The following is a 25525-nucleotide window of genomic DNA, read 5'->3' as shown; positions in this document are numbered from 1 at the left end:
CACGCCACAGCTATGAGAACGCGTTGCATAAATGAAGATCCGAATCATAAATTATGCATGAGATTGACATTGTCAGAAAACTATTGATCCGGCAGATCAGTGCTGCCTTGACTTTGATGGTGTGAATAATTTGCCTCTCTGACCGAGCTCGTAACTAGTAGACACAATTCTAGAATGACAATGACAACTGCATCAGGTGAAAAAACGGTGTCCCACTTGACACCTAGTGTGATAAAATTGTATGATGGTAACATCTTGTGCTCGTTTAGTAGTACAAGCATGAGACAAACGTAAACGAGTCCACAGTTTTGCCTCACGAGTAACCTGTAGTCATTCTCCCAGTGCACCCAATCTATACAAACAAAATGTGGAAGAAAAAAATTACTTGACAGCTTTAAATAGTCGTTCTACTAGTGCACTGAAAGATTATACAGCTGAAAATGGTTCCACCCTTGTCGTTCTACTCGTGTGCAAAAATGTCATTCATTCGTGGGGGGGGGGGGGGGGGGGGGGGGGGGGGGGGGGGGGGGGGGGGGGAATGGCGGTTTAAGAGTTATTCTAGTAAGATGTAGTCATTCGACGAGAAATGTTGAACAGTAGTTGTGGTAATAGCTGGAATGCTTTTACTTTGAAAGCCCTCGCAGTATGGATGCGAGGGGTAATGTCGTTAGTTTAGGAAGCCTAGAGAGACGTGTGTGCGACGACTGCTAGAGCCAAGTCGAGAATAAACTATTGCTTGCTTGAAACCGACTGCATCTTATTTACCCACATCACGACAGCAGTGGATAAAACTTCACTTGTAGATGCACAATTAAAGGAACTAGTAGCCTCAGGTCGGCTCAAATGGCTTTCCGGCGTTGACAGCAGTGGCAGGCTCTGCGCATGCGCAATCGCACCGCTCACTCGCGGCGAGAAGAGCGAGCGCGACGTGTGCGGGCTCATTCGGACGCTCCACGCACGCCGACACCGATTCCCAGTTTTCATCTGAAGAAAAGCAAAAAACGAAACAAAACTTGCAGACTAGCGGACCTTTTGTGGAGGCGAACATCTGCCACCTTTTGTTCGTGAACTTGTTTCGGGTGTTTTGGACAAGTTGGCGACATGAACCAAACAGCGGGAGCCACAAACGCTTACCGGAGATGCTCCAAGGCAGGGAAGGTGGGAACTTTTTTTTCCCCCTCTTTCTGTCGCGAGGCTGTGTTTGTTTTGAGCGCAGATGGAAAAAAGGGGGAGCCTGCAAGGGGGGGGGGGGGGGGGGGGGAGCTGAAGAATATGGGTGGATAGCCAGAAAAGCCACGAGTGCAGCTCACGTCAGAGCTGCACTCGTGTCCTCAACCAAATTGAGGACACGTTTATCCACCTTTTTTTGTGTACATTAGGAGAGCGACGATTCATTTACCCCCCCCCCCCCCCACCCGATTCGATTCAAATCACAATCGCATTGAATTTACATTTTCAGGTATATCGATTTTGGGGAAATACTTTGAAGGACCTTAATGATAGGTTTGGGCGGCGGTGGTGGTGGGGGGGGGGCTCTCCGACATGCTCACAATTATCGTTTGAACCCTGGAGTCTTTTTCAAGCGCCTAATTTATTCAGTAACTTTTTAGGTCCTTTAGTGGCTTCATTTCATCATGCAAAAAATAATAATAGTAATAATTTTCTTTAATCATGAAGTATGTGCCTTCATTTGTGTTATTAAAAGTAGGCATATGGAGTCTTGTTGGTTATATCATCCGATTTAATGTGTGGCATATTTTTTTTGATGAGGTGCTGGCCTGATAATGTGGCAGGACTTATGTTAGCCACTAGATGGCAGTGTTACACAAGTAGTGGGGCACGATGAAACGTGATCGACATGAATTGAGAGTTTTTGGACCTGATCTTCCAGATATGATTTCATTGTTTATTAAGTGTCACATTTTGTTGCAAGATAAATAATAGTAGCACAAAAATATTGCCATCGTAATGTATTCCCTGTTCTGTTATCTTCACGTACTTCTCAGTAGATGAGGTCCTTGTAAAGTCTTTTTATTTGATTTATTCTTTCATATTTCCCCATCTTATATCTATTTTTTCGCTTTTATTGTGCCGCGTGAGCCCTTGACAACCTTGCGGCCTGCCGCGTGCTCGCAAAAATCCTAATTGGCGCTCACTTTTTAGGATGGCTCCCATTTCAACTTCACTGGTCCCTTCATCCACAAAGTTCGACAAATGTGATCACAGCGAAATCCAATTTGGCCCCCATCACTTCTTTTTAGGGCATAATAATAATTTTGTCCATCAAAGATCCGTTTGTCTTTGCAATTTGAAAGCAGCTTGCAAATAATCTGCTTTTTTATTGCAGGTGTTATTCCAAGTCTTTTATTCCTTATGTTGTGTTTTTTTCTGGGCACCGGTCCTGAATTTATATCCTAATTATTCCTGAATTGATTGCAGACTTTTTTCCTGATTATTTTTTTGTCAAATGTTATTCGTTTTTTTTTAAAACTCTAGGTATTGTTCCTGAAATGATTCCAGGTGTTATTACAGGCCCTAAAGTTTCTGGAATAATTTCTTGTGTTATTCTGAATGTTATAATTGGTTTTATGCCAGACCTTAATCCAGGTGTAATTCCATGTTTGCTTCGGAGGTCGAAAGTGTCAAACGGATGTTTGAAAGCCTCCCCCCCCCCCCCCCCCCCCCACCCGCTTGAAAGTTCTTCAGGTGCAGGGCAGTGCTTTGGTAATTACCGTCCATCCGAATGCGCCAAGTATGGATTGACGCGCTCATTTCGCTGCGAGACTTTATCATGCGCGGTTATCACTTCGGCACCCTCGCAGGAGTTTATGGAAATGACGATCGATTCGCCTCTCAGCGCCGGATAAAATGGTGTCCGTCAGTTAGCGAAATTGGTGGCAGGGGCGATTTAATTTCTCTATCCATCCAGTGGGCGCTACTGAGTAAATTTTGTTTCATTATGTTCATGACAGGGACAGGGGAGGCAGATGAGGCAGAGCCTCACCTCTGAATGCATTGCATTGCATTGCGCAATCATCACAAACTGGGTTGATACATGCAACTGGCTCGTGCTGCTTGCCGTATATCTGCATGTCGCAAATATAATGTTTAGCCAATTGAATAAGCGACCCTTTGTGCTTTATATATTTGTAAATGTGACACTAAAGGAGTCAGTGCCTCACCAACCATGAACCTCATCGCACGCCACTGGTTCATGACCACCTAAATCCCCCAAACGCTGTCACCAAGATGCACAAGTTTGACAAAATTGGGCAAACCGAGGCTTCTCAAATGGTATTGATTTATCGGAAGAATCAGCCCTGATTATGATTAGGTGTACCCAATGCTGTGGCCGTGATGACGACAACGAATTCGTGGAAATGCTTAACAGCGCACTGAGCTTTGGTCCAAAGTCCCGGTTTACTTACGGCGTCGTAGATTTCGGAATCCGACATGTCTCGTTTTATATCGTCGTATTTTGCAGTCGTCGTTTTCCCCGCGTGGACTGTAAATAAGCGCGAAGCGGGAGGAAGTTCATGCCAGAATGTCCCAAAGTTTTGGATGATTTCACATCAAAACCTGCACCTCGCGTGCATATTTTGTATTGGTGTTGTGGAACGAAAAGGACAATCCTGAGAATAGGCTGTCAGACAAGTCGTGAAAGCTTTAAAACCTCTCATTGTCCTTACTTATTTGTACATTGCGTATCCGTGTCGCCCACGCAGTGGTGGTGCTCATGGACATGTTGAGTGGTCTTGGTGGGATATCAAGAGAACTGTTCAGAAATAGCCCCCCCCCCCTTGGCCTCTTGTTTACCGCTCCTGTTGTGTTATTTGTTGTTCGGCGTTCCCCGGCGAGCAGATAAACAGCTCCATCTGCAATATTTATAGCGCCCGTAAACGAATAGACGTGCAAATAAAGTTTTTACGGCGCAGGCGGAATTTATTCATCTTTTATGGAGTCTGAAAAGGAAATTTTTAAAGCAGATATCAAGGTTTGTGGGGGGGGGGTGTGCTGCTATCTGTTCCATTCCCGCCTGCATCACCTTATTCATCATTATTAGGTCTAAATTTGTTTTTGTTTTTTGGGGGGGGGGGGGGGTGACATGACTGCAAATGTTGCCATTTGTCTGCATTTGGTGGCTGAAAATCAATAAGGGTCTCGTTCTGACATGGACTAATAATCGGCAAGACGGAAGACTTTTTTCGTCGAGAGGTGACGGCTCCAAACTGGAGAAATACGAAACCTCCATGATGTTTTTCAACATTTTATACAAGACATTTTTGAGAGATACCAAAGCCGACCATATCTGATGCTGAGGCTTCATTCGCGTTTCCGTAGTACAGGATCAAATCATATCGATGCTCATAAATGATATACAGGGATTGAATTTTTGTCTGAGTAGACCAGAGATTAATCGAATACATATTTGATATTTGACCTGATTTCAGCTTCTTTCTTCCTTGCCTTCAGCCTGTTTTGATGACATTTAATATTGACATTAGCTGGCCGATTGCTATTAACTCCGTGCTTGTGTGCTTTGTTTATTTTCCCCCCTTCCCGCCACACAATTTTTGTATCCTGTGCCATAACTCCCCATCTTGCTCATTATTTTCTTCTGTTCTTGAAACGTATTTAAAAAAATAAATACATCCTTTGGTGATATGAGCCACCCTACCGGGGGAGTTTTATCGCGTTATTGTCTTGTTAGTAGCGCTTGTAGCCTGTGGTGATAATTACAAAGGAAAATCCTTGCCAACAATCAGATCCTGGATTGTATTTTTATTTATTTTCATATAATGTGCAGGAATATGCACTTTTGGACTTTTGAGTAGTGTGCGCGCCCCTTCATGATGTGCATTTGCTGGAGTTAAAGTGGTGCCTTGACTCAGATGAGTTTTTCAAGTTTAAGAGCTGTCCCAAAAAAAAAAATAAAAATAAAAATGAAATGGAGTCCTTGCATTTTATTTCATTTCAATGGAGAAATTTGGTAAGTAAATTGAGTTACAATTTTGGACAGCGAGCAAATTAAACTTGTAAGTCAAGGTAGCACTGTATTGACTTCTTACTACGGGAGATCCCATTTCCGCCAAACAGACGAAGGCAATTTTCTGGATTTATTGCAAACGCATTCATACTTAATGTGTGTGTGTGTGTGTGTGTGTGTGTGTGTGTGTGCGTGCGCTCTCGGCAGCTGTAGGCGGGCGATATGTTGAGTTGACAAATGGCGGCGCTCTCAACTGTATGCGTTCACGCCACAAGAACATAAACGACATTGGTGTCTTTTGTTAAATATTGATGTTTCCCACGCGCCCCCCCCGCCCCCCAAAAAAAGAAACGGGCTGCGTTCCAAGTGAAGATCGTTGGCAGCTTCCACTCCATCGTACAGATTTCTATTTTCTTTATAATGAGTCCATTTTCCACCATCATAGATAATGCAACTGCGCTTTATTTTCCTCCATGGCGGAATTTTCGATAAGGCTCACATCAGACTGGGCGCATGTGTGTATTTATTTAATGATGTCAATAATTGTGTTACATGAAAAATAACGTCTTGGAACATAAATTCAGACTGTCATCGAGTAATTTTGTGGTTGTGCCATCCTCCTTCGCATTCAGGCGATTTCCTGCAATTTTTCCCGCCGCTGATTTGCCTGTGAACAGCGATTCCGATTCCGCTGATTAATGGCCGCGCTATTGGCCCTTGGGTGACGCGATAGGCCCGCACCGCCGCCGCTATCAGTTGCCAAAGAATATTCCTGTAGTTAATCTTCCCAAACGTGCGTTCGCGTAAGAGATATCGGCTTCCACGCGGGCGCGGTATGGAAATGAAAGATTTGAGAGCAGCGGATGTTCCCGAGAGGATGACACCTGTCACCTTCGCCGATCCTTCGATGACACACGACGGGTCAAATTTTATGACCGATAAATGAACTGTTCAAGTTAGCTTGTTAGCATCGCCAAAGATTGTTTGAGCTTGTGGTTCGAGCTTGCTTTATTTTAACCATGCATATATTTTTGACAAAGGCTATTTTCACGTTTAAAAGTTAATATTTTTAGGATTTATACCATGTCGTCGATGTTTCTGTGGGTAATAATTTAGTAACGGTCTGGTGAGTCATATTCCTAGAGGTGGTTGTTTCGTCAGGCTAATTGTTAGCTAATTGTTAGCTGGTAAAAAAAATTTTTTCTTTCTTGGGGAGTTTATTTCAAAAGAAGGGAAAATATTCAAACCTATACATACATATGTGTATACTGTATCAAAGCTTTAAAAATTCGGATCACCTACAGCTAGCTTGTGTGCTCCCTGCCAGCTAACTGCATCACTTGGCGTATTATCACAATTAGTTAGCTTAGCAGCCTTGTAGTTTTTATAATTGAATGACTATTGAAACAATGTTCAGTGTTCTATGTTTTTACATTTGAGGCTAGCTTGTGCGCTCACTGCCAGCTTACGGCATCACTTGGCGTATTATCACAATTAGTTAGCTTAGCAGCCTTGTCGTTTTTATAATCGAATGATTATTCAGACAATGTTAAGTGCTCCATAATTTCAAATTGAGGCCCACCGCGATGTGTCAGCGAGATAACTAGCCGGCTAGCTCAACTGCTAAGTGGCTGTTATTTTATTTAGAAGCGTTTTTCATTTGTCTCATTCATAACTGTGTTCGTTCTGGTCTTAACCCCCCCCCCCCCCCCCCCCCCCCCCCAGATGTGCTGTAGCCCTTAATTGGAATTAAAGAAAAGGAATTGCTGTAAAATGAGTGTAAACATGAGCGTGCAGCCTCCTCCAGCCAACCTAATGGAGCCATCCGTCAACTTTAATGCTTGTTAGCGTTACGCCGCCACCGGCTTTCATCATTTAACGGTCTGTTGATGCCACGGTCGGACTTTAACGTAAATGTTGACCGAGCTGGGGCCTGCCGAGTACAAGCGAGTGTGCAATGCAGGCAACAAGTACGCCGCCTTCCCGGATCTTATTAAACGCCCCATCCTTTTTCATTAGCCAGCCAGCCTTCTATTGACCGCGAACATGTTTTCATTTCTCACGCCGGCAAGGTGACAGTGAGTAAAAGCTTCATCTGGTTTAAGTCAGGGTTTTCTAATTGGATATGTCTCGTGCCAATAATCTCGTTATTCATGATTGGAACCGTCATGAAGTCTTCCTCCTGGAATCGTTGCATTCATACATGCCGCGGCGACTTTAACCCGTTCATGCTAGAACGATGAGTGCTTTGTTTTTAAGCAAAGAAAAAGTGCATCAGGGATGACAATGGACAGTGATTCAGTCGCCTTTCGTCTTGTTCTCGCGCTTTTCAATAGCCCTGCATTGTCACAACTGACACATTTGACATCCTGCGTCTAAGGAAAGAAATTCTGCAGAACTCTCCGCTCGAGTGATTGCCACGCACAAAGGGGCTGGCGGTGACTTCTCTGTTCATTTTCTTCACCTGAGCCTTTGCAGTCACATGTGCAGTCACAGGTGAAAAGCTGCGAGTCCCGTCCCCCCCGTCCAAATTCCTGACAAACGCCTGCTGTTCTCCGCCAAATGTTTCATTAAAATTCACACCGCCCGGGGCAAAGAGAAGTTTCCTCCGGTCGGGAAATAATTACAGTAACACCTGAAATGATATCCTGAGATTGAGTATTACTCACTAAACTGTGGATTATGAAGTGATTTTTTTTGGGGGGTGGGGGGGGGTGGAGTTTGACAATGCTTATTGTAATGCCCTTGCATGTGGGAAAGGGGAGCCAAAGTTGCCTGTCTACTTTTCAGTGGTTGCTGCAGTTTAGTGGAACAGTACAAAACAAGTCGCCAAATGTTGCACGCTAACAGATCAGGCCCCGCCTTTTAAAGGCACACACACACACTATGTACAGTATTTGCTCTGCATTTTAAACTTGCATTTTTTTTTTTGTGGGTTCAGATACGTTTACAATGTGTTTGTGTCGTTAGAATTGAAAGTCCCAACAGAGAAGCCTCAACAAAGTTTTATGAACCAAATCAGCAAGTAAAGTGATGTTTCCTAATTCCTCCGTAGAACAGCATGGGGTCGCAATAACGCTAATAGACCTCCCGCATGGACGTTGCGAGATGAACGCGCAGAGGAGCACACTTCTTTTTTTTTTTTTCCTCTCCCCCTGCTACCAAATTCATTAGAGGTGGTAACGATCTGTCCTCGGCGACAGCTCGGGGCGGGCAAGGTCAGCCCAAAGTTGCGATACAAATGAGGGGAAACGTGTGCCTGGCATTTTGACTTTCATTTGAGGAGGAATAATACAATATGCTTGAGATGCAAGATAGCGAGTGTGTCCGCCCTGATGAATCTGTATCTTGTGTAAACGTTGAGGCGAAAAAGCCCACGAAGCTCCTGCGATGAAAGGGCGTGCCAAGGCCATTGTCGTGAAATGTCCTACGTTTTCGTCTTTGACGATTTGGGTTCGCCGGCAACTATCGATGAAGAGCGGGGTTAGAGTGAAGTGAGGCTACGTTCAAATCTTTGCAAGCACTTGTAAAATCGCAATCGTCCCCGTGACTGCGATAGCTCCTCTCGGCAGGTAATCCTGATGAATGCTATCTTGCACAATAGAAAGAAATTCAAGGGCTCGAAACAATCCCTTCGAGTGGTGTTCTTGTTGGGTGAATCTGTGCAGTTTTCCCCTCCCCCCGTCGCCGCCGCCCCCCCACGCGTCTTGTTCCCCTCAGGCTGTCATTGAAAAAGGGCCCACACGTGACAGGACGTCGTGCGGCGTAATTAAGGTGATAATGAAAACATCGATTTGTGCCGCCACGGCTTTGGGGGGGGGGGCAGTTTATTTGTGCTTGGGTGATTGTCACTTCATGGAAGTGCCGCTCACTCCTTTGGGAATTGGGGGCCCGCTCGGTTGTCTTTGGAGCTTGGCGATGGTAATAAGCAACCCAAGAAAGAAAGATCGTCAAGAGAGCGTCATCAGAAAAGCGCGAAAATGGGAAACGTTGGGCTTTTATTTTGTTCATATTTGAATCGGCTTTTCTGTGTTTCCAGTTCTAAGTACCTACTGAATGATCTACAGTGGGTATAAAAAGTCAACACACCCCTACTTAAACTTATTCAGTACCAATTCTGGACCAAGTCTGAAAAGACGTTTAAAAACGTCTTTGAGAGTGAATGAGAATAGAATCGTTTTATTTTTTATTTTTTCATGGTTTGAGAACAATTCGATCAAAACTTTTTCTGTCGTTAATACGACTGAATGTGTGATGCAAGTTTGGCCATACTTCCACAAAAATTATGAAAAACAAGAACACTTGTCCCCTACAGTGAAGCACGGTGGTGGCCGTTCTAAGAGGGTGTGCAGACTTGTGAAACCACGTTTTTTTTCTCACTTACCTGCTTCCCCACCCGCCTGCTTGATTGCCTGCAGCAGCTTTTTGGTCTGGTTTTCCATGACAGCGCTGATCATTTATTTATTTATAAAAAAATATTTTGAGAGGTTTTGGCTCAACGTTGCCATCAGGCGACATGTGTTGAAGCAGATTTTCGCAGGCCTCCCCGCGGCTCGCACGCGGCTTTGGCCACTTTCCTACCTGACGATTTTCCAGACGTTTGGCCTGCCCGCAGACCTCCGCCAAGTTTGCCGTTTTTGCCCTCTCTCCACGCAAGCCAGATGCTTCTCATTTAGCTTCACAACCCGGCTTGTTCCCAAAACGCCTTCGCTTGGCGGTGTTGATGTTAGTTGAGCTAGCTACGAGGGGCTTTTAACGCGTCGCCGCGGCTGATAACAAGTTCAGCCGATATATTTCTGCTGTCAGCAGTCCAGCTGGAGTCGCGGGCCACCCCGTGGCCTCCCGCGAGCTTGTTTTGACACTGTTATTCCCAGTAATTAATAGCATACCCTCCCCACGCTCCCTCATCTTCTTCCTTGGCCCAGTGGGATTTATCTGAAATGTGGATTTGTTCACTTCTTTGTATTTCTCTCCAGCGTTGCACCATCGCGGCTTTTAATGCACTGTCTAAATTCAGACTTTCAGGGTTATTGATTTATAGAGCGGAGTTCAGATGAAGTGGGGTGGGGGGGGGGGGAATTAATGGCGAAGCTGTATGTGTGTGGTTTTTAAAAAAATATTATTCTCAAGGCCGCTAACCGCTAAAGTGCTTTAAATTTCAGCCGCAAACTCAAAATGGAATTAATTAATTAATACGGCTTGACCATGAAACGTTATTGGTTTGTCCAACTGCTTCACTTTCTGGAAACTCACCAAATGGATTTCTTAACATTGTGAGAATGGGGGGAAAAAAGTAAATCACAGACGTGTTTTTAACTCATTCACTCCCAAAGACGTTTTTAAGCGTCTTTTCAGACTCGGTCTAGAATTGGCTGGTACTGAATGAGTTAAGATAAGAAAACCTTTATTCGCCTCACAATGGAGAAATTCCTTTTTTTTTTTTTCACAGAAAAATAAACCCCTCTCCATTTAGTTTTTTTTTTGCTCAGGCCAAAGCCATGTCTAAAGTAAAAGTAATGCTTTGGCACCATTCTGCGGCATCTAAGTGCAAAAATATCGAAATGAAGAGGGTAGCTTCATTTAGTCAGAAGTTTCGCTGCCATCACGTGGCATCTTGAAACCACGGAACCTTGTCGGAGTGAAAACTGGAGTTTCATTTAGTCAGGCACTTTTTTTTGGCATCAAGAGGCCATTCTAAACATTTTTTGAGGGGTGTAAATGACTCCTATTTTATGATCATTGCGCCACCTGAACCGATTATGTCGTTTCAATGGGGAAAATTACAAGATTGGTCAGTTACCTAAACTCACAAGTGTGCTTTTCAGCAAAGTAGTTCACTCTACACTCGATTTGATAATTACACGAAACTGTTTAAAACAAAAACGTGGATTTGGTGGGTAATCTTTGCAGGCGCGTTTGATAGCGTCGGAATCACTTCTCCTGGGCGTTCGTATTGTTCCACGTGCCGGTCTGCCACGCCAGCGTGCACGCGCCGCACTCTCTCCCCTTTCACGCGCGCGCGTGGAGAAATCACGTCTGCCGATCTCCCTCCGCGCACGCCCGCTGCACGTGAGCGCGCGCGAGGCTGCGTGTCCGATCACGTCCGCACGCAGTAACCACAGACGAGTCCGAGTGTGAGCCCGGCGTTGTTCGCTTCTTGCTTCCTCGTGTGGCGCCCCCCCCCCCCCCCCCCATGACGAGTGAAGCATTCCACGCTAATTGCAACATGAAGGAGAGAGACCTGATCGAAACGGCCAAGATGCAAGGCAACGTGCTGGTGAGTGAGCCGCTCGGCTTTTGCTTCTTGCTTTCGCTTCGCTGCACGGAGCGTTTTCGATTGTAAAAAGCAGCGCGTCATGACGCGCGATCATTTTGAGTGTCACGCCCTTTTCCGCTGCACGTCAATCCCACTTCAAGAAAGTTTTTTTTTTTTGGACCTCTTTTATGGGCTTATTAGTTTTACTTGCGTTGTCCTGCAGCTGCGTCAATACTTCACAGATGTCCCGTGGCTCTCATTTGGCACATATTGCATCTTTAAATTTTTGATTTGGAGGAATATTGCACTTGTGTGTGATTAGATTTTGAGCTTGAAGCTTTGTTACTGAATGTGAGCTTCCCCAAAGTTATTCCTGAGTTAGTTGTGCCCAGACGAGTATGAATTGTAGATATTTGATCGTTAATTGATCGTGACTTTTTTTTTTCTCATCGAAATTGACATCACAGATTTCACTTCCTTGTCATTCATTCTAAGAATGTTTGTTGCCTAAACGAGTTGCGGTGGAATTCCAAGAACACAAAGCAATTTTGGATGACATCCGGACAACGTAGGCGGAAGGAATGAAGTGAAATGGCGTGCGTGCGCTTCTCCAGGCTAAGGCAAAGCCAGCGCACCAATTAGCTGCTCTTTTATTTTTTCAATGTGAGTTTTTTTTACCTTATGGTTGTGACGGATATAAAGTTGCGCGACTGATTTGACAAATTTTGCAGCCCCCCTCCCCCTCAAAAACATGAAGGGAGACGCTTAATCATATTGGGAGTGCGCAGATTACAAAATCAGATTGAACTCACTTCAATGAAAGAACAAACTACTAACTTGTCAATGGCTGAATGACTAATGCTTTTTTTGGGGGGGGGCATCAAATGAACTATAGGCACGGCTAATTTCGAAATGTAATTATTCTTATTATTTTTGAATCAACGTCCAATGAAGATTGTAACTTTGAAACCCCCGTCACGGTGAACAAAATACCATTTGTGTTGGACTGGAGGTCCCAATAGTTGGGGACCTTCTCTGCCTCTTCTTCTTGCTCTGAATTACACGGCATCCCTTCTGGTGCTTCTCGGTATCTTGCAGCAATGACGTCGGTACTTCACTGGAGACGTGCAACTTTGATTTCTGCCAGACTTGACATGTGTTAGTCCTCCTTTAAGTCCGGAGGGACACCGCTTTTTTATTTTATATACCCGGTATATATTTTTTTGCACATTAGCCATTGTTGTCGGCTGACTCTTTCCTTGATCTAATGCCGCCATTGACTATGAAAGATGTGACCTCCGGAGATTTGAGTCGGAGACGTCGCTGCTCGGCAACTGCGCGTCCCCGGCAACCGTTTTGGATTTTGACGGATTTGTTACAGCCGGCGAGCCCCCCCAATGCGTGGAAACTGTTGTCCCTCGGCGGGAAGTCTGTGAACAATAATGGGGAGGGATGCGCCCGGCGGCAGTTGTGGCCTGAAGACGGCGCGCGTGCTTCGGCGTCCGTCGGGGGTTTGCGTTTGCGACGACTTGAAAATGAGAGCGGAAAACAGCCCGCAGGTGTCGTGCCGGGATCTGGAACCCGAGAAGCCCGTCGAGGGAATGACAGTAAAGATAGTGTCTTTGAACACCGTGCAGGGCCAGCGAGTGGGCGGTCCAGTTCTTTATGTCTGAGTCGGGCGGAATGCAATGACTCCAAACAGGAGGATCAGATCATGTCTCCTGATTAGATGAGTGCGCAATAAGTGCCGCTGACTAAACCGTTGGTGATGTATCGATCGTGCGTTCTTTCGACAAATATTGTCTGGGTGGGATTTGACGTAGCAGAGCTCAACATGATCCGTCAGAGTCAACTTTCCTGTTGTTTATTGGTTCCCGTTAGGTTGGTAACTTGATATTTGGGTCGTGTCATGTAAATAGCTACATTGTAGGGTCGACTGGTAGCTAGGTGGTTGTAGTTAAGTGGGGCGGGTGGGGGAAATAACATCGTACAAAGACGAACGATAGAAGTTTGTAAAAGGTGCAAAACAAGATACAGAGAAGAGGCCATTAATTTTTTTAATCTCACTCTAAATCCCTCACCGTACTTGAAAATACAACAGATACTACATTCAATGTTATTTATAAAAATTTTTTATGGGGGTGGGGGGGTTGTCTGATGAATAATCCTGAACCTGTAATTGTGTATGACTTTCTCATTCTTTCTGACCTTGACAAAAGATGCAAAGGTTAGGAAGGAGGCCACAATTGCTTTTCCAATCGACAGCCAATAAATTTCCATTAAAGGCAGTGGCTTGTCAGTGGGGTGGGGTTGGGGGCTGCTGTGTTGTTTAAATGAAACAAATGACTCCGGGCAAGTTTAGCGGCCCGCACTGGAGCTCACCTTGAATGATTGCGGCTCGCCTCCCACCTGCTTGCCGTGATGTGCATTGATGCCCCCCCCCCCCCCCCAACCCCCCTTCTCAGTCACACTTGTTGATGCGCCTCTCACACTTCTTACTCACGGCGCTCACAGTGTCCGTGCATTTCACAGGCACATGAGTAAGTGCGTCGCATGCAGTGTGTCGTGACGTCACGCGCTAATGTCGGGTTAGCTTGCCTCAATCGCTCACAGGTTTTGAAGGCTATCGTAAACAAAGTGGCATCTGGCTTGCGGTATTTGATGCCATCGGGTGGGTCAGTCGTCTGGTCTTTTTTTTTGGGGGGGGGGTGCAGTTGCTCCATTGGTAGGTCGATAGTTTTGTCATAGTAGTAGATAGTTTGGCTTGTCGGCTATTGGGTGTGTAGATGTGTAGATATAAATTAAAGGTTCAAGAAGAAAAGATGAGAGAGAAAAATGGGAGGCTGGCTGGTTGGTTGGTCGGCTGGTCAGTCGATTTGGAATTAAAAAGAAAATAAGGCAAAAAGAAAAAGGTAAGCTTGTTTGGTTGGTCGGTCAGTTGCTAAGTGCGTTGGTATGCTAGCTAGGTACGGTAGTAGTTGGAAGAAGAAGAACAAAGCAGAAAATAGGGACTTTGTTGGGCCTGTCATTTTGGTTAGTCGATAGGTAGATGCTGTATTTTATTAGGTTGGTGGGTATATTGATAGTTAAGTTGGCAGGAAACCAGCCAGGTAGTTAGCTTGCTAAGTCTGCCTCGATCAGTTGGCAGCTAGCTTGATTGGTTGGTGAGCTGGTGAGATGGTAGGCACACTCGGTGGTAGTTTCCCGAGTTTGCTCGTCAGCTAAATTGTCGGTCAGTCGCTAGGTAATAAGTCAGTTGTTCGGTAGGTAGATATTGGAAAGAGTTAAATGGTGGCTTATAGAGATACCCGACAAGAAAAAAATTGAAATTGGCCTTTGTTGGTTGTTAAAACTGCACTTTTTTTTTTTAAACCACACACACGGGAAATAAATGTTGTTTTTTTTTCCCCTGACGTTGCAAAACCACTTTTCTCTATTACTTTGCAGCCAGCACCTATATTCTTGCCGCGGAAGCCAGTATGGAGAATCGTGTTTGGCGGCATACAATGCACTTTGTTACATGGTCTCCCTGGGAAACAGGCCCGGGGAATTCAATTAGCCCCGCTCCATGTGCGGCCGTGTCCATCTTGCACGTAAGCGCTATGTGTTTGGACGCCTCCACAGGAGAAGAGGCCACCAGCAAACTCGGACTCCTCCCCTTCCCCTTTTGTAGCGGCTGTCTAATGAGATCATTAAAGCGAGCCGGATTGAAGATGAGCGATCACCTGTTGCGGGGCGCCGTTGTTGTGCGCTCGCTCAACACCGGAGGGCTATTAAGCTCACAGGACGTTCCCCGCCGCCCGAATTAACAATTCGCACGTCCTCGCTCGCCGTTTTCTGATCTATTTTTAATCACGCTATAGATGTTAGCGATTCGTTTGATTTAATTGGGGAGGTCTCTTGAAGGCCTGGTGGCCATTTCCTCGCTACGCAATTAATGCCATGCGGATGTGGTTTTTCTGAGAGATACTCATAAGCGGCGACGCGGCTCGTTAGAAGTCTGAACAAGCCCACGAAAAACCCCCCGATCAAAAGTAATTCACAACCAAAGGCTGCACGGGTCTAAATTGAATTACTTTGATCTAGCTCATGCAAATTGTTGTCTTGTTTAACCGCAGGAAGCGATATGCTGAAGCTTAAACATCCTGATCCGCAGGTTGAGTTGAGGATTTCACTCCCAATTACTGAGGTTTGCCATATCCGCGTCGACTCAAAAGCTGATTCTGCAGCCTTGAGTCATGAATCACGACGCTTGACGCTTCCGGGGACAATGCGGCGTCCAAACTTGGAAGGACAAAGATGTACACCAAGGCCCGTGTGATATATGCCCAGAAAATGGTCGCTGTCACTTTGGCTTTTGACAGTTCATTAATTTGTGCTTACGTACTTTTCAGTCGATACTTTATTACCATATTGGCCCGAATATAAGACGGCCCTGATTATAAGATGACCCCCTCTTTTTCAAGACTGAAAAGTTTGAAAAAAGACCAAATGAATTTCTATACAGAAAATAATTACAGTACATCTGAAACAAATGATTCTAACAATATATTTGAGAGAAAAAGCATATTATTTTGCCTCATTCAAATCTTAATATCTGAACATTTAAATATGTAAACTAAAGTGCAATCACATTCGTACTTTTCTCCAGATTGTCGCTACGTGTCTCCATTTTCTGTTATCTCTTCTATTAATTTCTTCTCTTTTCTTTCTTACCGCTATTTTTTATTTTTCTTCTTCGTGCTACTGCTATTTTTATTTTTTATTCTTCGCGACGGGTTCACTTTGGCCTGGGGAGTCAAGTTCAGCATTCGCTTCAATGATATCTGGCGCCATCTAGCGTCGTGAGTGGGTATAATGTCTAGACCCCGAATATAAGACGACCCCCACTTTTTCAGTCTTATTATAATGCAAAAAACACCGTTTTATATTCGGGCCAATGCGGTATTATTTTTGAAACTTTTAATAAATGAGGTTTTTGCCTTTTGACAGCGTTGCCGATCTCAAAATGTATCGCTTGATAGCGATCGAGTCGATCCTTTAGTTTGGCCTCCCTGTCACGCTAGCGCCTCAGTGAAGCAGAATTAATGCGTGACGGCGGCCACCTTGGGCCCGTTTGCGGATTCCCCGCTGATCGGGCAGATGCTCGCTGCCGCCGACGTCGACTCAATCTGCTCGCGCGCAAGGCGGTGAGCCTTATTTATACCGCCGGTAAATCCGAACTAAGAAGAATTATAATTGTTTCGATGCCAAGGACTGCGCCTTCTTTTTGGGCGTCTTGCGGGCTCCTTTATGTGTAAATGAAGCTAGCGGGTAGCGCCGCGAGTTGTCCGCGGCGGAGATGAAAATGCCAAACTGTCATGGAAGTGTGCCCAGACGACGACGCTGCCAACTGCGCTCGTACTTCAGTCAAAAGTGCCGTTGGCGTAGTCGTTTCATCTTTGGTGTGTTTTGAAAGCAACGCAACGCGATAGACACAACTCCACATTGACCCTGTGCTTGTTTGCCTCCCGTTTAACGGTTTTCTAAACTTTCACCATCGTAAGTTGGTGAAAGACACAGAGACTGAAGGCGTCACAGAAAGGTCCAGTTGAGAACTGTTCCTGGGTCTGCATCTTGGGATTTCGAATCCAGCTCTTGTATTGGATCTCAATTGTGTACCCAATGAAGTGGCCTTTCGTGTCTATCACATGAAATCGTGGCTGGAGCTCGCTTTGCGAAAAGTGGCGCGTCGAAATCCAATTCGTCACCCGGCGTCGGCGTTCTACTTGGCCCGGATTGTAATTTTGCTTCAGAGCGCGGAGACTTCACTCAAGAAGCTTTGGGAAGTACTTTGAACCTCTTGTGATTGACTGACGTATGTTTTAGTGCCGCTCTCTCACCTTTTGCTCCGTAATTCACAATGAGAGCGACAAGAGGCCGCCCGCTCCCCCCCGAGCATCCCGCCCATCATCTCGCTTCCTTTCATCTCGGTTAACCTTCCGCCGTTTGCACTCCTTTTACCCCCACCCTCTGCAATGACATCTTCCTCAAATGTGCGCCTCTCATCCGCACGCCCGTGACATTTCCATTTTTTTTCCCCCCTCCCCTGGCGGCGAACGGGCGGAAAAAATCTGCGCAGATTGATAGAATTTGGACATAATGAGAGGCTTTAAAGTCGGAGGCTGTCAGGTGAGAGTGCACCTCGGTGCACCTTCTCAAACCTTCCCCCCCACTCCCACTCCACTCGCACCCGCTACCGCCTCGGAAAGGTCAACGTGCTTCTTAATCAAACATCAGGGAGGCCAACCTGCCTGTCAGCTGGACGCGGATGCTCTCCTGCTGGGTTTAAAGCGCACTTCCCTACTATCTGCCCAGCTCCGGGTTGGAAAATGTCTGGTGTAAATCAGTCATGAGGTGCGTTTGATGTCGGGATCGCCATTAGGAGTCAATATTCGTAACTCCCATCGAGGGAATCTTTAGCATGCTAATTGTAGATGCTGTTGAACATGTCATGTGGTTATGGTAGGGCTTATACTGTATTTATATTTATTCAGAGTCAAGTTTGGAGTTAATTTTAACTCATTCAGTACCAGCTAATTCTGGGCCAAGTCTGAAAAGACGTTTAAAAACGTCTTTGGGAGTGAATGAGTTAAGGGTCAGGGTGGTGTTAGGGAAAACGTGAGGGTGAGGGTTGGGGGGGATGGGATTAGGTTTTGTGGGTAGGACAAAAGGTTCAGGTTCAACCCATGTAAACGTGCTCTCACGTCGTAATAAAATGATGAGCGCCATCATCATCATCATAATCATCTTTCCCTTCATCTGTAAAATGACTCATTTTCTATCTGATGACTCTCCAACCGCTGTCTCGCCGTCTTGTCGGGGGCGAGTTGTTCATCTCCAAAGTGCGTCCAGTAGGATTCATCCATTACGGCGAGCCCTAATCAGGTTTGCTGCGGCTCATTGCTCCGCCGCGGGGACTTCGGGGGGCGGGGCTGCTGTTGTCCCAGAGCAAAATTGCTTGCCGAGATGATGATGATGATGATGATGATGATGTCCTTCGATGATCAAAGCTTCACTCTTGAATCTGAATGCAGGATGTTGGAAGTGCACCGGAACTTTGCCCGGCTCTTCCTAAAAAGTTGGAAGCAGCATACTATTGTTTGATACGTCTCAGTACGTTTTTTTTTTTTTTTGTTTTGTTTTTTTCTCAACCGCTGATTTATTTGCTCATGAAGCCTTGTGTCTCAATCTTTTTGTGCGCACATTTGCAGTCGAAGCATAACGGGTGAGCTCTTTTTGAGAGATGCGAACAGGATTTGTTTTTTTGTTTTGTTACACTCAATAACTTAACACATTATCTCGGTTTGGTTTGTTGGACATGTGCATGAAAAATGGCTCTGTTGCACTGCCTCTGATTTTGGAAATGTAAGACCTCGGAAGTGGTTTAACATAAAATTTGGTAGGTACGCGATGTCTATGATGAGTGGACCCACAAAAAAGCCTCAGAAAGCAAACAAAACATGGGCCGCTATGGGTTGAAGCAACTGATTTCGGATCGTCTCGGCTTTTTCCAGGAGTCCTTCAAAGATGAGAGCACTTGTCTCATTACTCGCTTAATTTTGACCCACGTTAGACAAACGGGGGGTGCAAAGTCATCCAAATGTTTAATTTTGCTTGTTGTGTGTTAGTAGACCGGTGACCGTAGAAGAAAAGTAGATGTACGCTTTTTTTCGGTGATGGGAATAGAATGTTTTAGTCTGCCTAAGTGAGCACTTTTGGGAATGAGGTTTTCCTCTTATGAATCTTCCACCTTTTTTTTTGGTTTTTAATTGGGCGCTCTTACTCTGCAGCATCAAATCTGTCGCTTGCGGCAGTTGCCCGCCGAATGCTAATCGTCCTCCAGTTATAGTCAAGAACATGAACGCAAGATTGTCTTTCGTGTCCATTCGAGGCCTTGACGAGCAAAAGTTGAGCTCACCTTTGCTTTTTTTTTTTTGTTGATTCCAGACCGAAAATAATAGCGGTCTAGACACGAGCCGTCACTGACATTTTACATTTGACCCCCCCCCCCCCCAAAAAAAAGAAAAAAATACCAATGAACATAAAATCTGCACTCAGGGAAAGTTATGGCCTCCACCTTGTTTATGTTTGATATTTGTTCCATTGGCTGGGTGACGCTGCGAATGTCAAGAGTCTTTGCTTTCATTTCTGCGTTTTATTTGTGTGTGTGTGTGGGGGGGGGGGGGACTGGGCCTCGAGAGCCCGCCTGAGCGCGAGCATCAAGTGTCATTGCGGTGTATTGAAGCGGATAGATCTCCTCTGCTTCAATATTTGCTTTGTTTATGGCGACGTGCCTCGTATTAGCCGTCGGCAAACATTGGCGACGTGAGCCGCCGCCATGCAAATCCCCTCCCCGCGAGGCCGCGGAGACATTTGAACCTCGGCGAGTTTATCGGACGCTTAATCGCTTGCTCAAATAGAGAGCGATAAGGCGAGCCAGGCGGCGGCGGCGAGGATGCAAATGAAATGTTTGCCGCCGATGCCGCCCACGGTGCGGCGAACCGCAGTCACCTCCGCTGGGGCGTACTTTGTTCGGGCTTCACAAACACCGAGCATGTGTCTTTAAATAGCCGCTCGGCGGAGTGAGGGGCTGCTTGTGAACGCATACCACGTTTACCGTCAGGACCCCGTGAGACTCCAATGGGCCTTTTCATCTTGCGGTATGAGTCTGCCTCCGTATCCCACACTGGTGGGAGGCCGGGGGGGGGGGGGGGTAGGATGAGTGAGGTGGGGTTGCAGCTCGAGGGGATGTGGCATTGCTTTGTCCACCACGTCGTTCCCGCTTCTAATCTCTCAGGAGCGGTGTGGAGGACAGGTGGGGGACATCAGTCACTCCATGTGTGGTAACAAGGATCTGCTTGACTGGCAGTCCCCCCCCCCCCCTTTCCCCCCATTGTTATTTATAGGCCAAACACTGCAAAAATTCAGCTTATATTTCTCACCATGGCATCGCGTGTTGATCGAGCATGACATACCGTATTGGCCTGAATATAAGACGGTGTTTTTTGCATTGAAATAAGACTGAAAAAGTGCGGGTCGTCTTATATTCGGGGTCTAGACATTATATCCATTCGCAACGCTAGATGGCGCCAGATATCATTGAAGCGAATGCTGAACTTGACTCCCCAGGCCAAAGTGAACCGTCACTATCACGAAGAATACAAATAAAAATAGCGGTAGCACGAAGAAGAAAAATAAAAAAAATAGCGGTAAGAAAGAAAAGAGAAGAAAATAAGAGAAGAGAGAACAGAAAATGGAGAAACGTAGCGACAATCTGGAGAAAAGTGGATCGAAGATCTGTCAGGTTAACCGGCAGCTGAGAAGTTATGGTGTAAACTTCAAGATGCTTTTTCTCTCAAATATAGTGTTACAATCATTTGTTTCAAATGTACTGTAATTATTTTCTGTATAAAAATTAATTTGGTGTTCAAAAATACTTTTTTCAAACTTGAGTCTTGAAAAAGAGGGGGTAGTCTTATAATCAGGGCCGTCTTATATTCGGGCCAATACGGTATTTTGACGGGATCGACGATACTACTTGGCACGTGACATCATCCGCAGATAACGATTTTGGCGTCGGAGAAGCCTAATGATGGCAAAATGTCTAGCGTGTTTGATTTTATTTATTTTTTGGGGCAGGGAGGGGGCGGTTAGGTGTACCTTGTGATGTCGACGAGTAGGAATACATCTCGCAACGGCGCCTCGCCGCCCTTGGTTAACGCGCTCGTTCTTCTCGCCGATACGGTATCGGTTATATCGAGCACAATTAGCCGAAAGATCGTAAAAAGATGGGATGTGGCGATATCATCGTATTTGTCGTGTAGACATGGCAGAATATATATATATATATATATACAGTATATATATTGTATATATATATACATTATATATATATAATGACATCAATATTTTGGGGGGGGGGGTGGGGGGGAGGAGGGGCAATAGTCCTACTCGCTCTTGTGCGCTTAGCCTTAATTTCAACTGGCAAGTTGATTCAAAAATACTATCGATAAAAATTTATGTCAGACAAAATATCGAAAAACATCAAATAAGAGTAAAAACTGGTCAGGCTAAAGAAAGCCTTCGATAGCCCGAGTACTACTAGAAAGTCAGGCTGCCATTGTGTGAACACTTGTTTCTCATAGTCACTTGTAGCTCGATTGCAATTTAATTTCTGGGAGTCATTTATTTTTAGGCGTGAGAAACAATCCGAGGCGTGATTGCCGAGTTGGCTGCCAAGCAAGTGCCACAGCGTGCCCAGAAAGACTCAATATGACATTCGTCTGCTACTTTACGCTTGAAATTTGGATGAGCTCCAGTTATCTGTCGGGCCGACGCCTTGATGATGATGATGATGATAAAGAAGAGGAGCAGATGGGTGGAACCACACCAACAAGGTTGCGTCTGATGCTGATGCGGGGAATTCGATTTCTCCGCCTGTCATGTCGCGACTGAACCTGGGCATCATTAAAATCACGCCGCTCACTGACGGCTCCTCGGAACCCGTTCCAGAAGAAGCGATAGGCTGACGGGGGCGCTTCGACCTTGGACACATCTCTACCGCTTATCATCTAGTGCCTCCATTTGGTTATTAATGAGAGGCGTATGGCGCAATAAGTAATGACACAAAAAGTCGGCCATCGTGATGAATACATTGCTGTTTTATTTATTTATTTATCTATCTATTTTTCAATATTTGCATCGGAATTTTGTGTCGAATTTGTACAATCATAGCCATATGTTCAAATCTTTGGAGTTGGATTTGTAAATTGAAAAAAATAAAAATAAAACCTCCCAAAATCAAAGACTGTCGAGAAAATATCAAACCAATGACAAAAATAGGTAACAGCCAAATACTTCATACTGTATAAAAATCAACTAAACAATTTTAAAAAAATCAATTAAACAATGAAAACAACAAATGAGTGAACCAAAAACTGTCAAAAAAACATGTTACAAAAGCAAAACAAGTTTAAAATACAAAAAAAATCAATATTAAATGCAGAAATAAATTCTAGTTAAATTTAAAATGGGATGAAAACCACCACTCCAAAAAAGAATTACTTTGTACAAAAAAAACAAACAAAAAAACAATGACACTAAAAATAAAAGAATTTAAACAAAAATAAATCATTGATTAATAAAATCAGAAACCCATTCAAGTAAAAATAAACCAAATATTCTAAAAAAACAAATTAAAAATAAGTTTTAAAATAAGACTGAATGAAATCAATAATACAAAATAAAAACCAACCAAATTAAAAGTTAAAAAAAGCATAGTCAACTAAATGAAAACATTATAAAAAAAAAAAAGGTCAAATGAAGGAATGACTGTCCGATGAAATTGTTTTTCTTGCAGCAAAATGGTGTAATTGTCCATCGAAATGCTCAAAACACACTTTTTCTTTTTTTTTTTTTTGTGGGTCTTAAAAGCTTCTGAAAAGATTTCCCGACCCACCAAAGATGAAATGAAATTGCTTGAATGTTGACGCGCTTCCACCTCCCCCGAGTTTTGTTGTTACCATGCATTGTCGGCATTCCCATTTTCACATTCAGTCGCTAACGAGCCCTCGCCTGAGAAGAAATTTTGAGCCCAAACTTTCATCTTCTTTTCACCGGCCGTCCTTCATCTCCAGCAGTCGCTCCCCAAAGACCTTTTCATCATCATCATCATCATCATCATCATCATCATCTCCTTTTCATTTTGTGATATTTCCGCCCAGTGTCGTTCTCGTCCGCTACTATTAATAACACTTGCAGTCAAATAGAACAGCGACGGCACATTTTATGATGAGCGATGAGCCACTTTGGCGTCGTTGCGGCCGCGTTTGCTTATCTCCCGAGCGCCGCGTTGTCAACTGATTAACCGCAGCTGTAATCCAAATTTCAACTCTTGACAGCCAACGGATTTCGGCGATTGGAATGGTCGCCAGTCAACGCGCGGCGGCGCCAGTTTGTAGCCGGCCGGCCCCGTCACTCCTGATTGGCGGCCGTGCGTTTTGATCCCCCAGGGAAGGCCGCTGGTGGCGCCTCATTAAATATTCACGGGTGTTGACTGCGTAATAAACTGACGCCTGTTTATTTTGGCGCGCAGTGAGTGCGATGGGAACGCTTCCTGCCCATCGAAATGACATCATCTGGAGTCAGGTGTGCCAGGCTGGAAATGGATCAAATCAGTCCTTAAATTAATCGCTTTTTCTGAGAGGGGTGAATTAAGGCTATTCAAATGCTCAGCGAAAAGCTCAGGTGCCTTCCCAACATGCTGCTTTGATCGTTCTGCCGAAAAACCCCCAATTTGCATATCTTGTCTAATTTAAATTCATGCACCCAGAAATAATTCTCAGCTCAAGCCCAACAAGTTTTTTTTTGTTGTTGTTGTGGTTGTTAATTTTTGTAAAATTAAGCGGCCAAAGCCCAGTCCTACTTAACATTAAATTTGGTTGACTATCATGGTGAGACCCACAAAAAAAGTCTCAGGGAACCCTGCTTCAAAATCAACAAAATCAATTTGGACAAAGCAGCCATATTGAACTTATTTTTCCCCATTTCCCAGAGTCTTTCAATTTCTTTCTGCATATTTAGCCCCTGAAGCCAATTTACCAACATCAAATTTTGTCGGCCCGTCGATCACGGGGTAGACCCACCAAAACATCTCAAGAAGCAAAGCCGATGTGAAATTTGGTTGTCATTTCTATTATGGGTAGACCACAAAAAATCTCTGAAGACGTCTTATCTCAAAATTTGGGGTTGAAGGAGGCATATTTGGCTCATTTTGGTCTTTCCCGTAGTCCTTTTAGTGTATTTTTTTTTCTAAAAAAGAGCTCATGTTCAAAGGCACACTCGGTTTTTCCCTTTGAGACCTTCGACAGCCTTGTTGAGTCCGCCTCGTCAAACCGCACAATATGTTGGAATTGCTTCCTCGGACCGCTGGGATTTTTTTTCTCTCCTCTTCGCTCTATCCTTTTATTGTGATCCCAAGGGGGCACTGACACATCTGTAGTGAGGACTCGGTGAAGTGATTGGTGGACTTTTGCTGTGGAAAAACATAATTTCCCTCCTCCAAAATCTTGGCAAAAGTCTTCCCAGAAGAGTGTTAGCTACAAAAATGCTACAGCGGTGTGGAAACTTGTGTGTCGATTGTGTCCCAATATTTTTGTCCTCATATTTAGCATTTATGGAGCTTGCTTAGTGTTCACTTTAATGCACAACTGCACTTTTTTTTTTTTTTAAACGCAACATAAATTCCCCACGACCGAGCGAGCGAACTTCCGAAGATGTTCGCTCTGCAATTTACGAGGGCAAATTATAGGCACGTACGTAAATCCCCCACATGGCGTTTCTACGCTCTCATCACGGCGTTGATTAAACGCCATCTGAAAGAAAGTCTCTTCCCTTTTCAGCAGTCTTGGAGCTTGAAATGCTTTTTTCGAGCGTTTTCTGTTAGGCCGTTTGCACATTCATTTCTGACAACGAGGCGCTCTAAAGCTCCACAAAGTAGTACTTTTTTTCCAGGAATTATCTTACGATTGGAAACAAATCTCTGTATTCACCTTGCAGGTTTCTTTAAATAAATCAGCAGAGACAGAGATGAATGGCCGAGGCACACAAAGTCAAGGCAGAGGTGGAAGAATTTTGTGTGTGTGTTTTGGTCGTGATGACTTCGGTGTTGGCACCTCCTTCGATGAGGAAGAGGAGGGCTCCACTAATCCACCTACTGTCTGTTAAACCTGTCCCCGGGGACTTTTTTTTTTTTTTTAATCCCCATTGTGGATGCAAAGGAGAGGTGATAGCAAGCGGCAATGCGCTTGCTAATTGCCACACGCAGAATGGACGCGAAGTGGCGAGCATGAAGGTGGCGCTGTGGCGCGCATACTAATCCGGGTGACTGCAGCCGAGCGACTCGTCTTCGTTAGCGCAATTAAGGCCGAGCGATTGAAAGCGTCCGCGTCAGGCCTGATCAAATAAAACACTCTTTATGCACGACGCTCAGTAGACAATCGACGATGATTTACAGTCGCGGTGCCGAGTTGCCGTCTTATGTTTATTATTTTTAAAACTTGGACGTCGCTTTATAGCTTACATTGCCTTTGAGGGCCGGCTTCATTTAGAAATGTTTCGTGGTCAAGCGGCTAACTCCCATTTTCTCGTCCGAGTGCGCTTCAGGCCGCTGCCACTAGATGGCAATGGCACGCTCCCTAACGTCCGGTGAACGTCGATTCACGTTGATTTCATTGCAGTGG

At 44.9% G+C, this 25525-nt stretch overlaps 1 protein-coding gene across 1 annotated transcript in view; it reads left to right on the top strand.

Moving 5' to 3' along the window:
• The first annotated feature begins 11186 nt into the window (after positions 1-11186).
• Positions 11187-25525, top strand: part of LOC147187015 (A-type potassium channel modulatory protein DPP6-like) — an 83685-nt gene continuing 69346 nt past the window's right edge. Inside the window, exon 1 of the mRNA XM_086101992.1 lies at positions 11187-11264. Coding sequence (XP_085958118.1) covers positions 11214-11264 — 51 coding nt within the window. The 5' untranslated portion in view covers positions 11187-11213. The remainder of the gene's footprint in view (positions 11265-25525) is intronic.

This window comes from Hippocampus guttulatus, chromosome 21 (genome assembly GCF_054856545.1).
Source record: "Hippocampus guttulatus isolate MCC_2025c chromosome 21, RoL_Hgut_1.0, whole genome shotgun sequence".
NCBI lineage: Eukaryota > Metazoa > Chordata > Actinopteri > Syngnathiformes > Syngnathidae > Hippocampus > Hippocampus guttulatus.
Note: the sequence above shows the minus strand (reverse complement) of the source record. Positions and strands in the feature narration are given on the sequence as shown.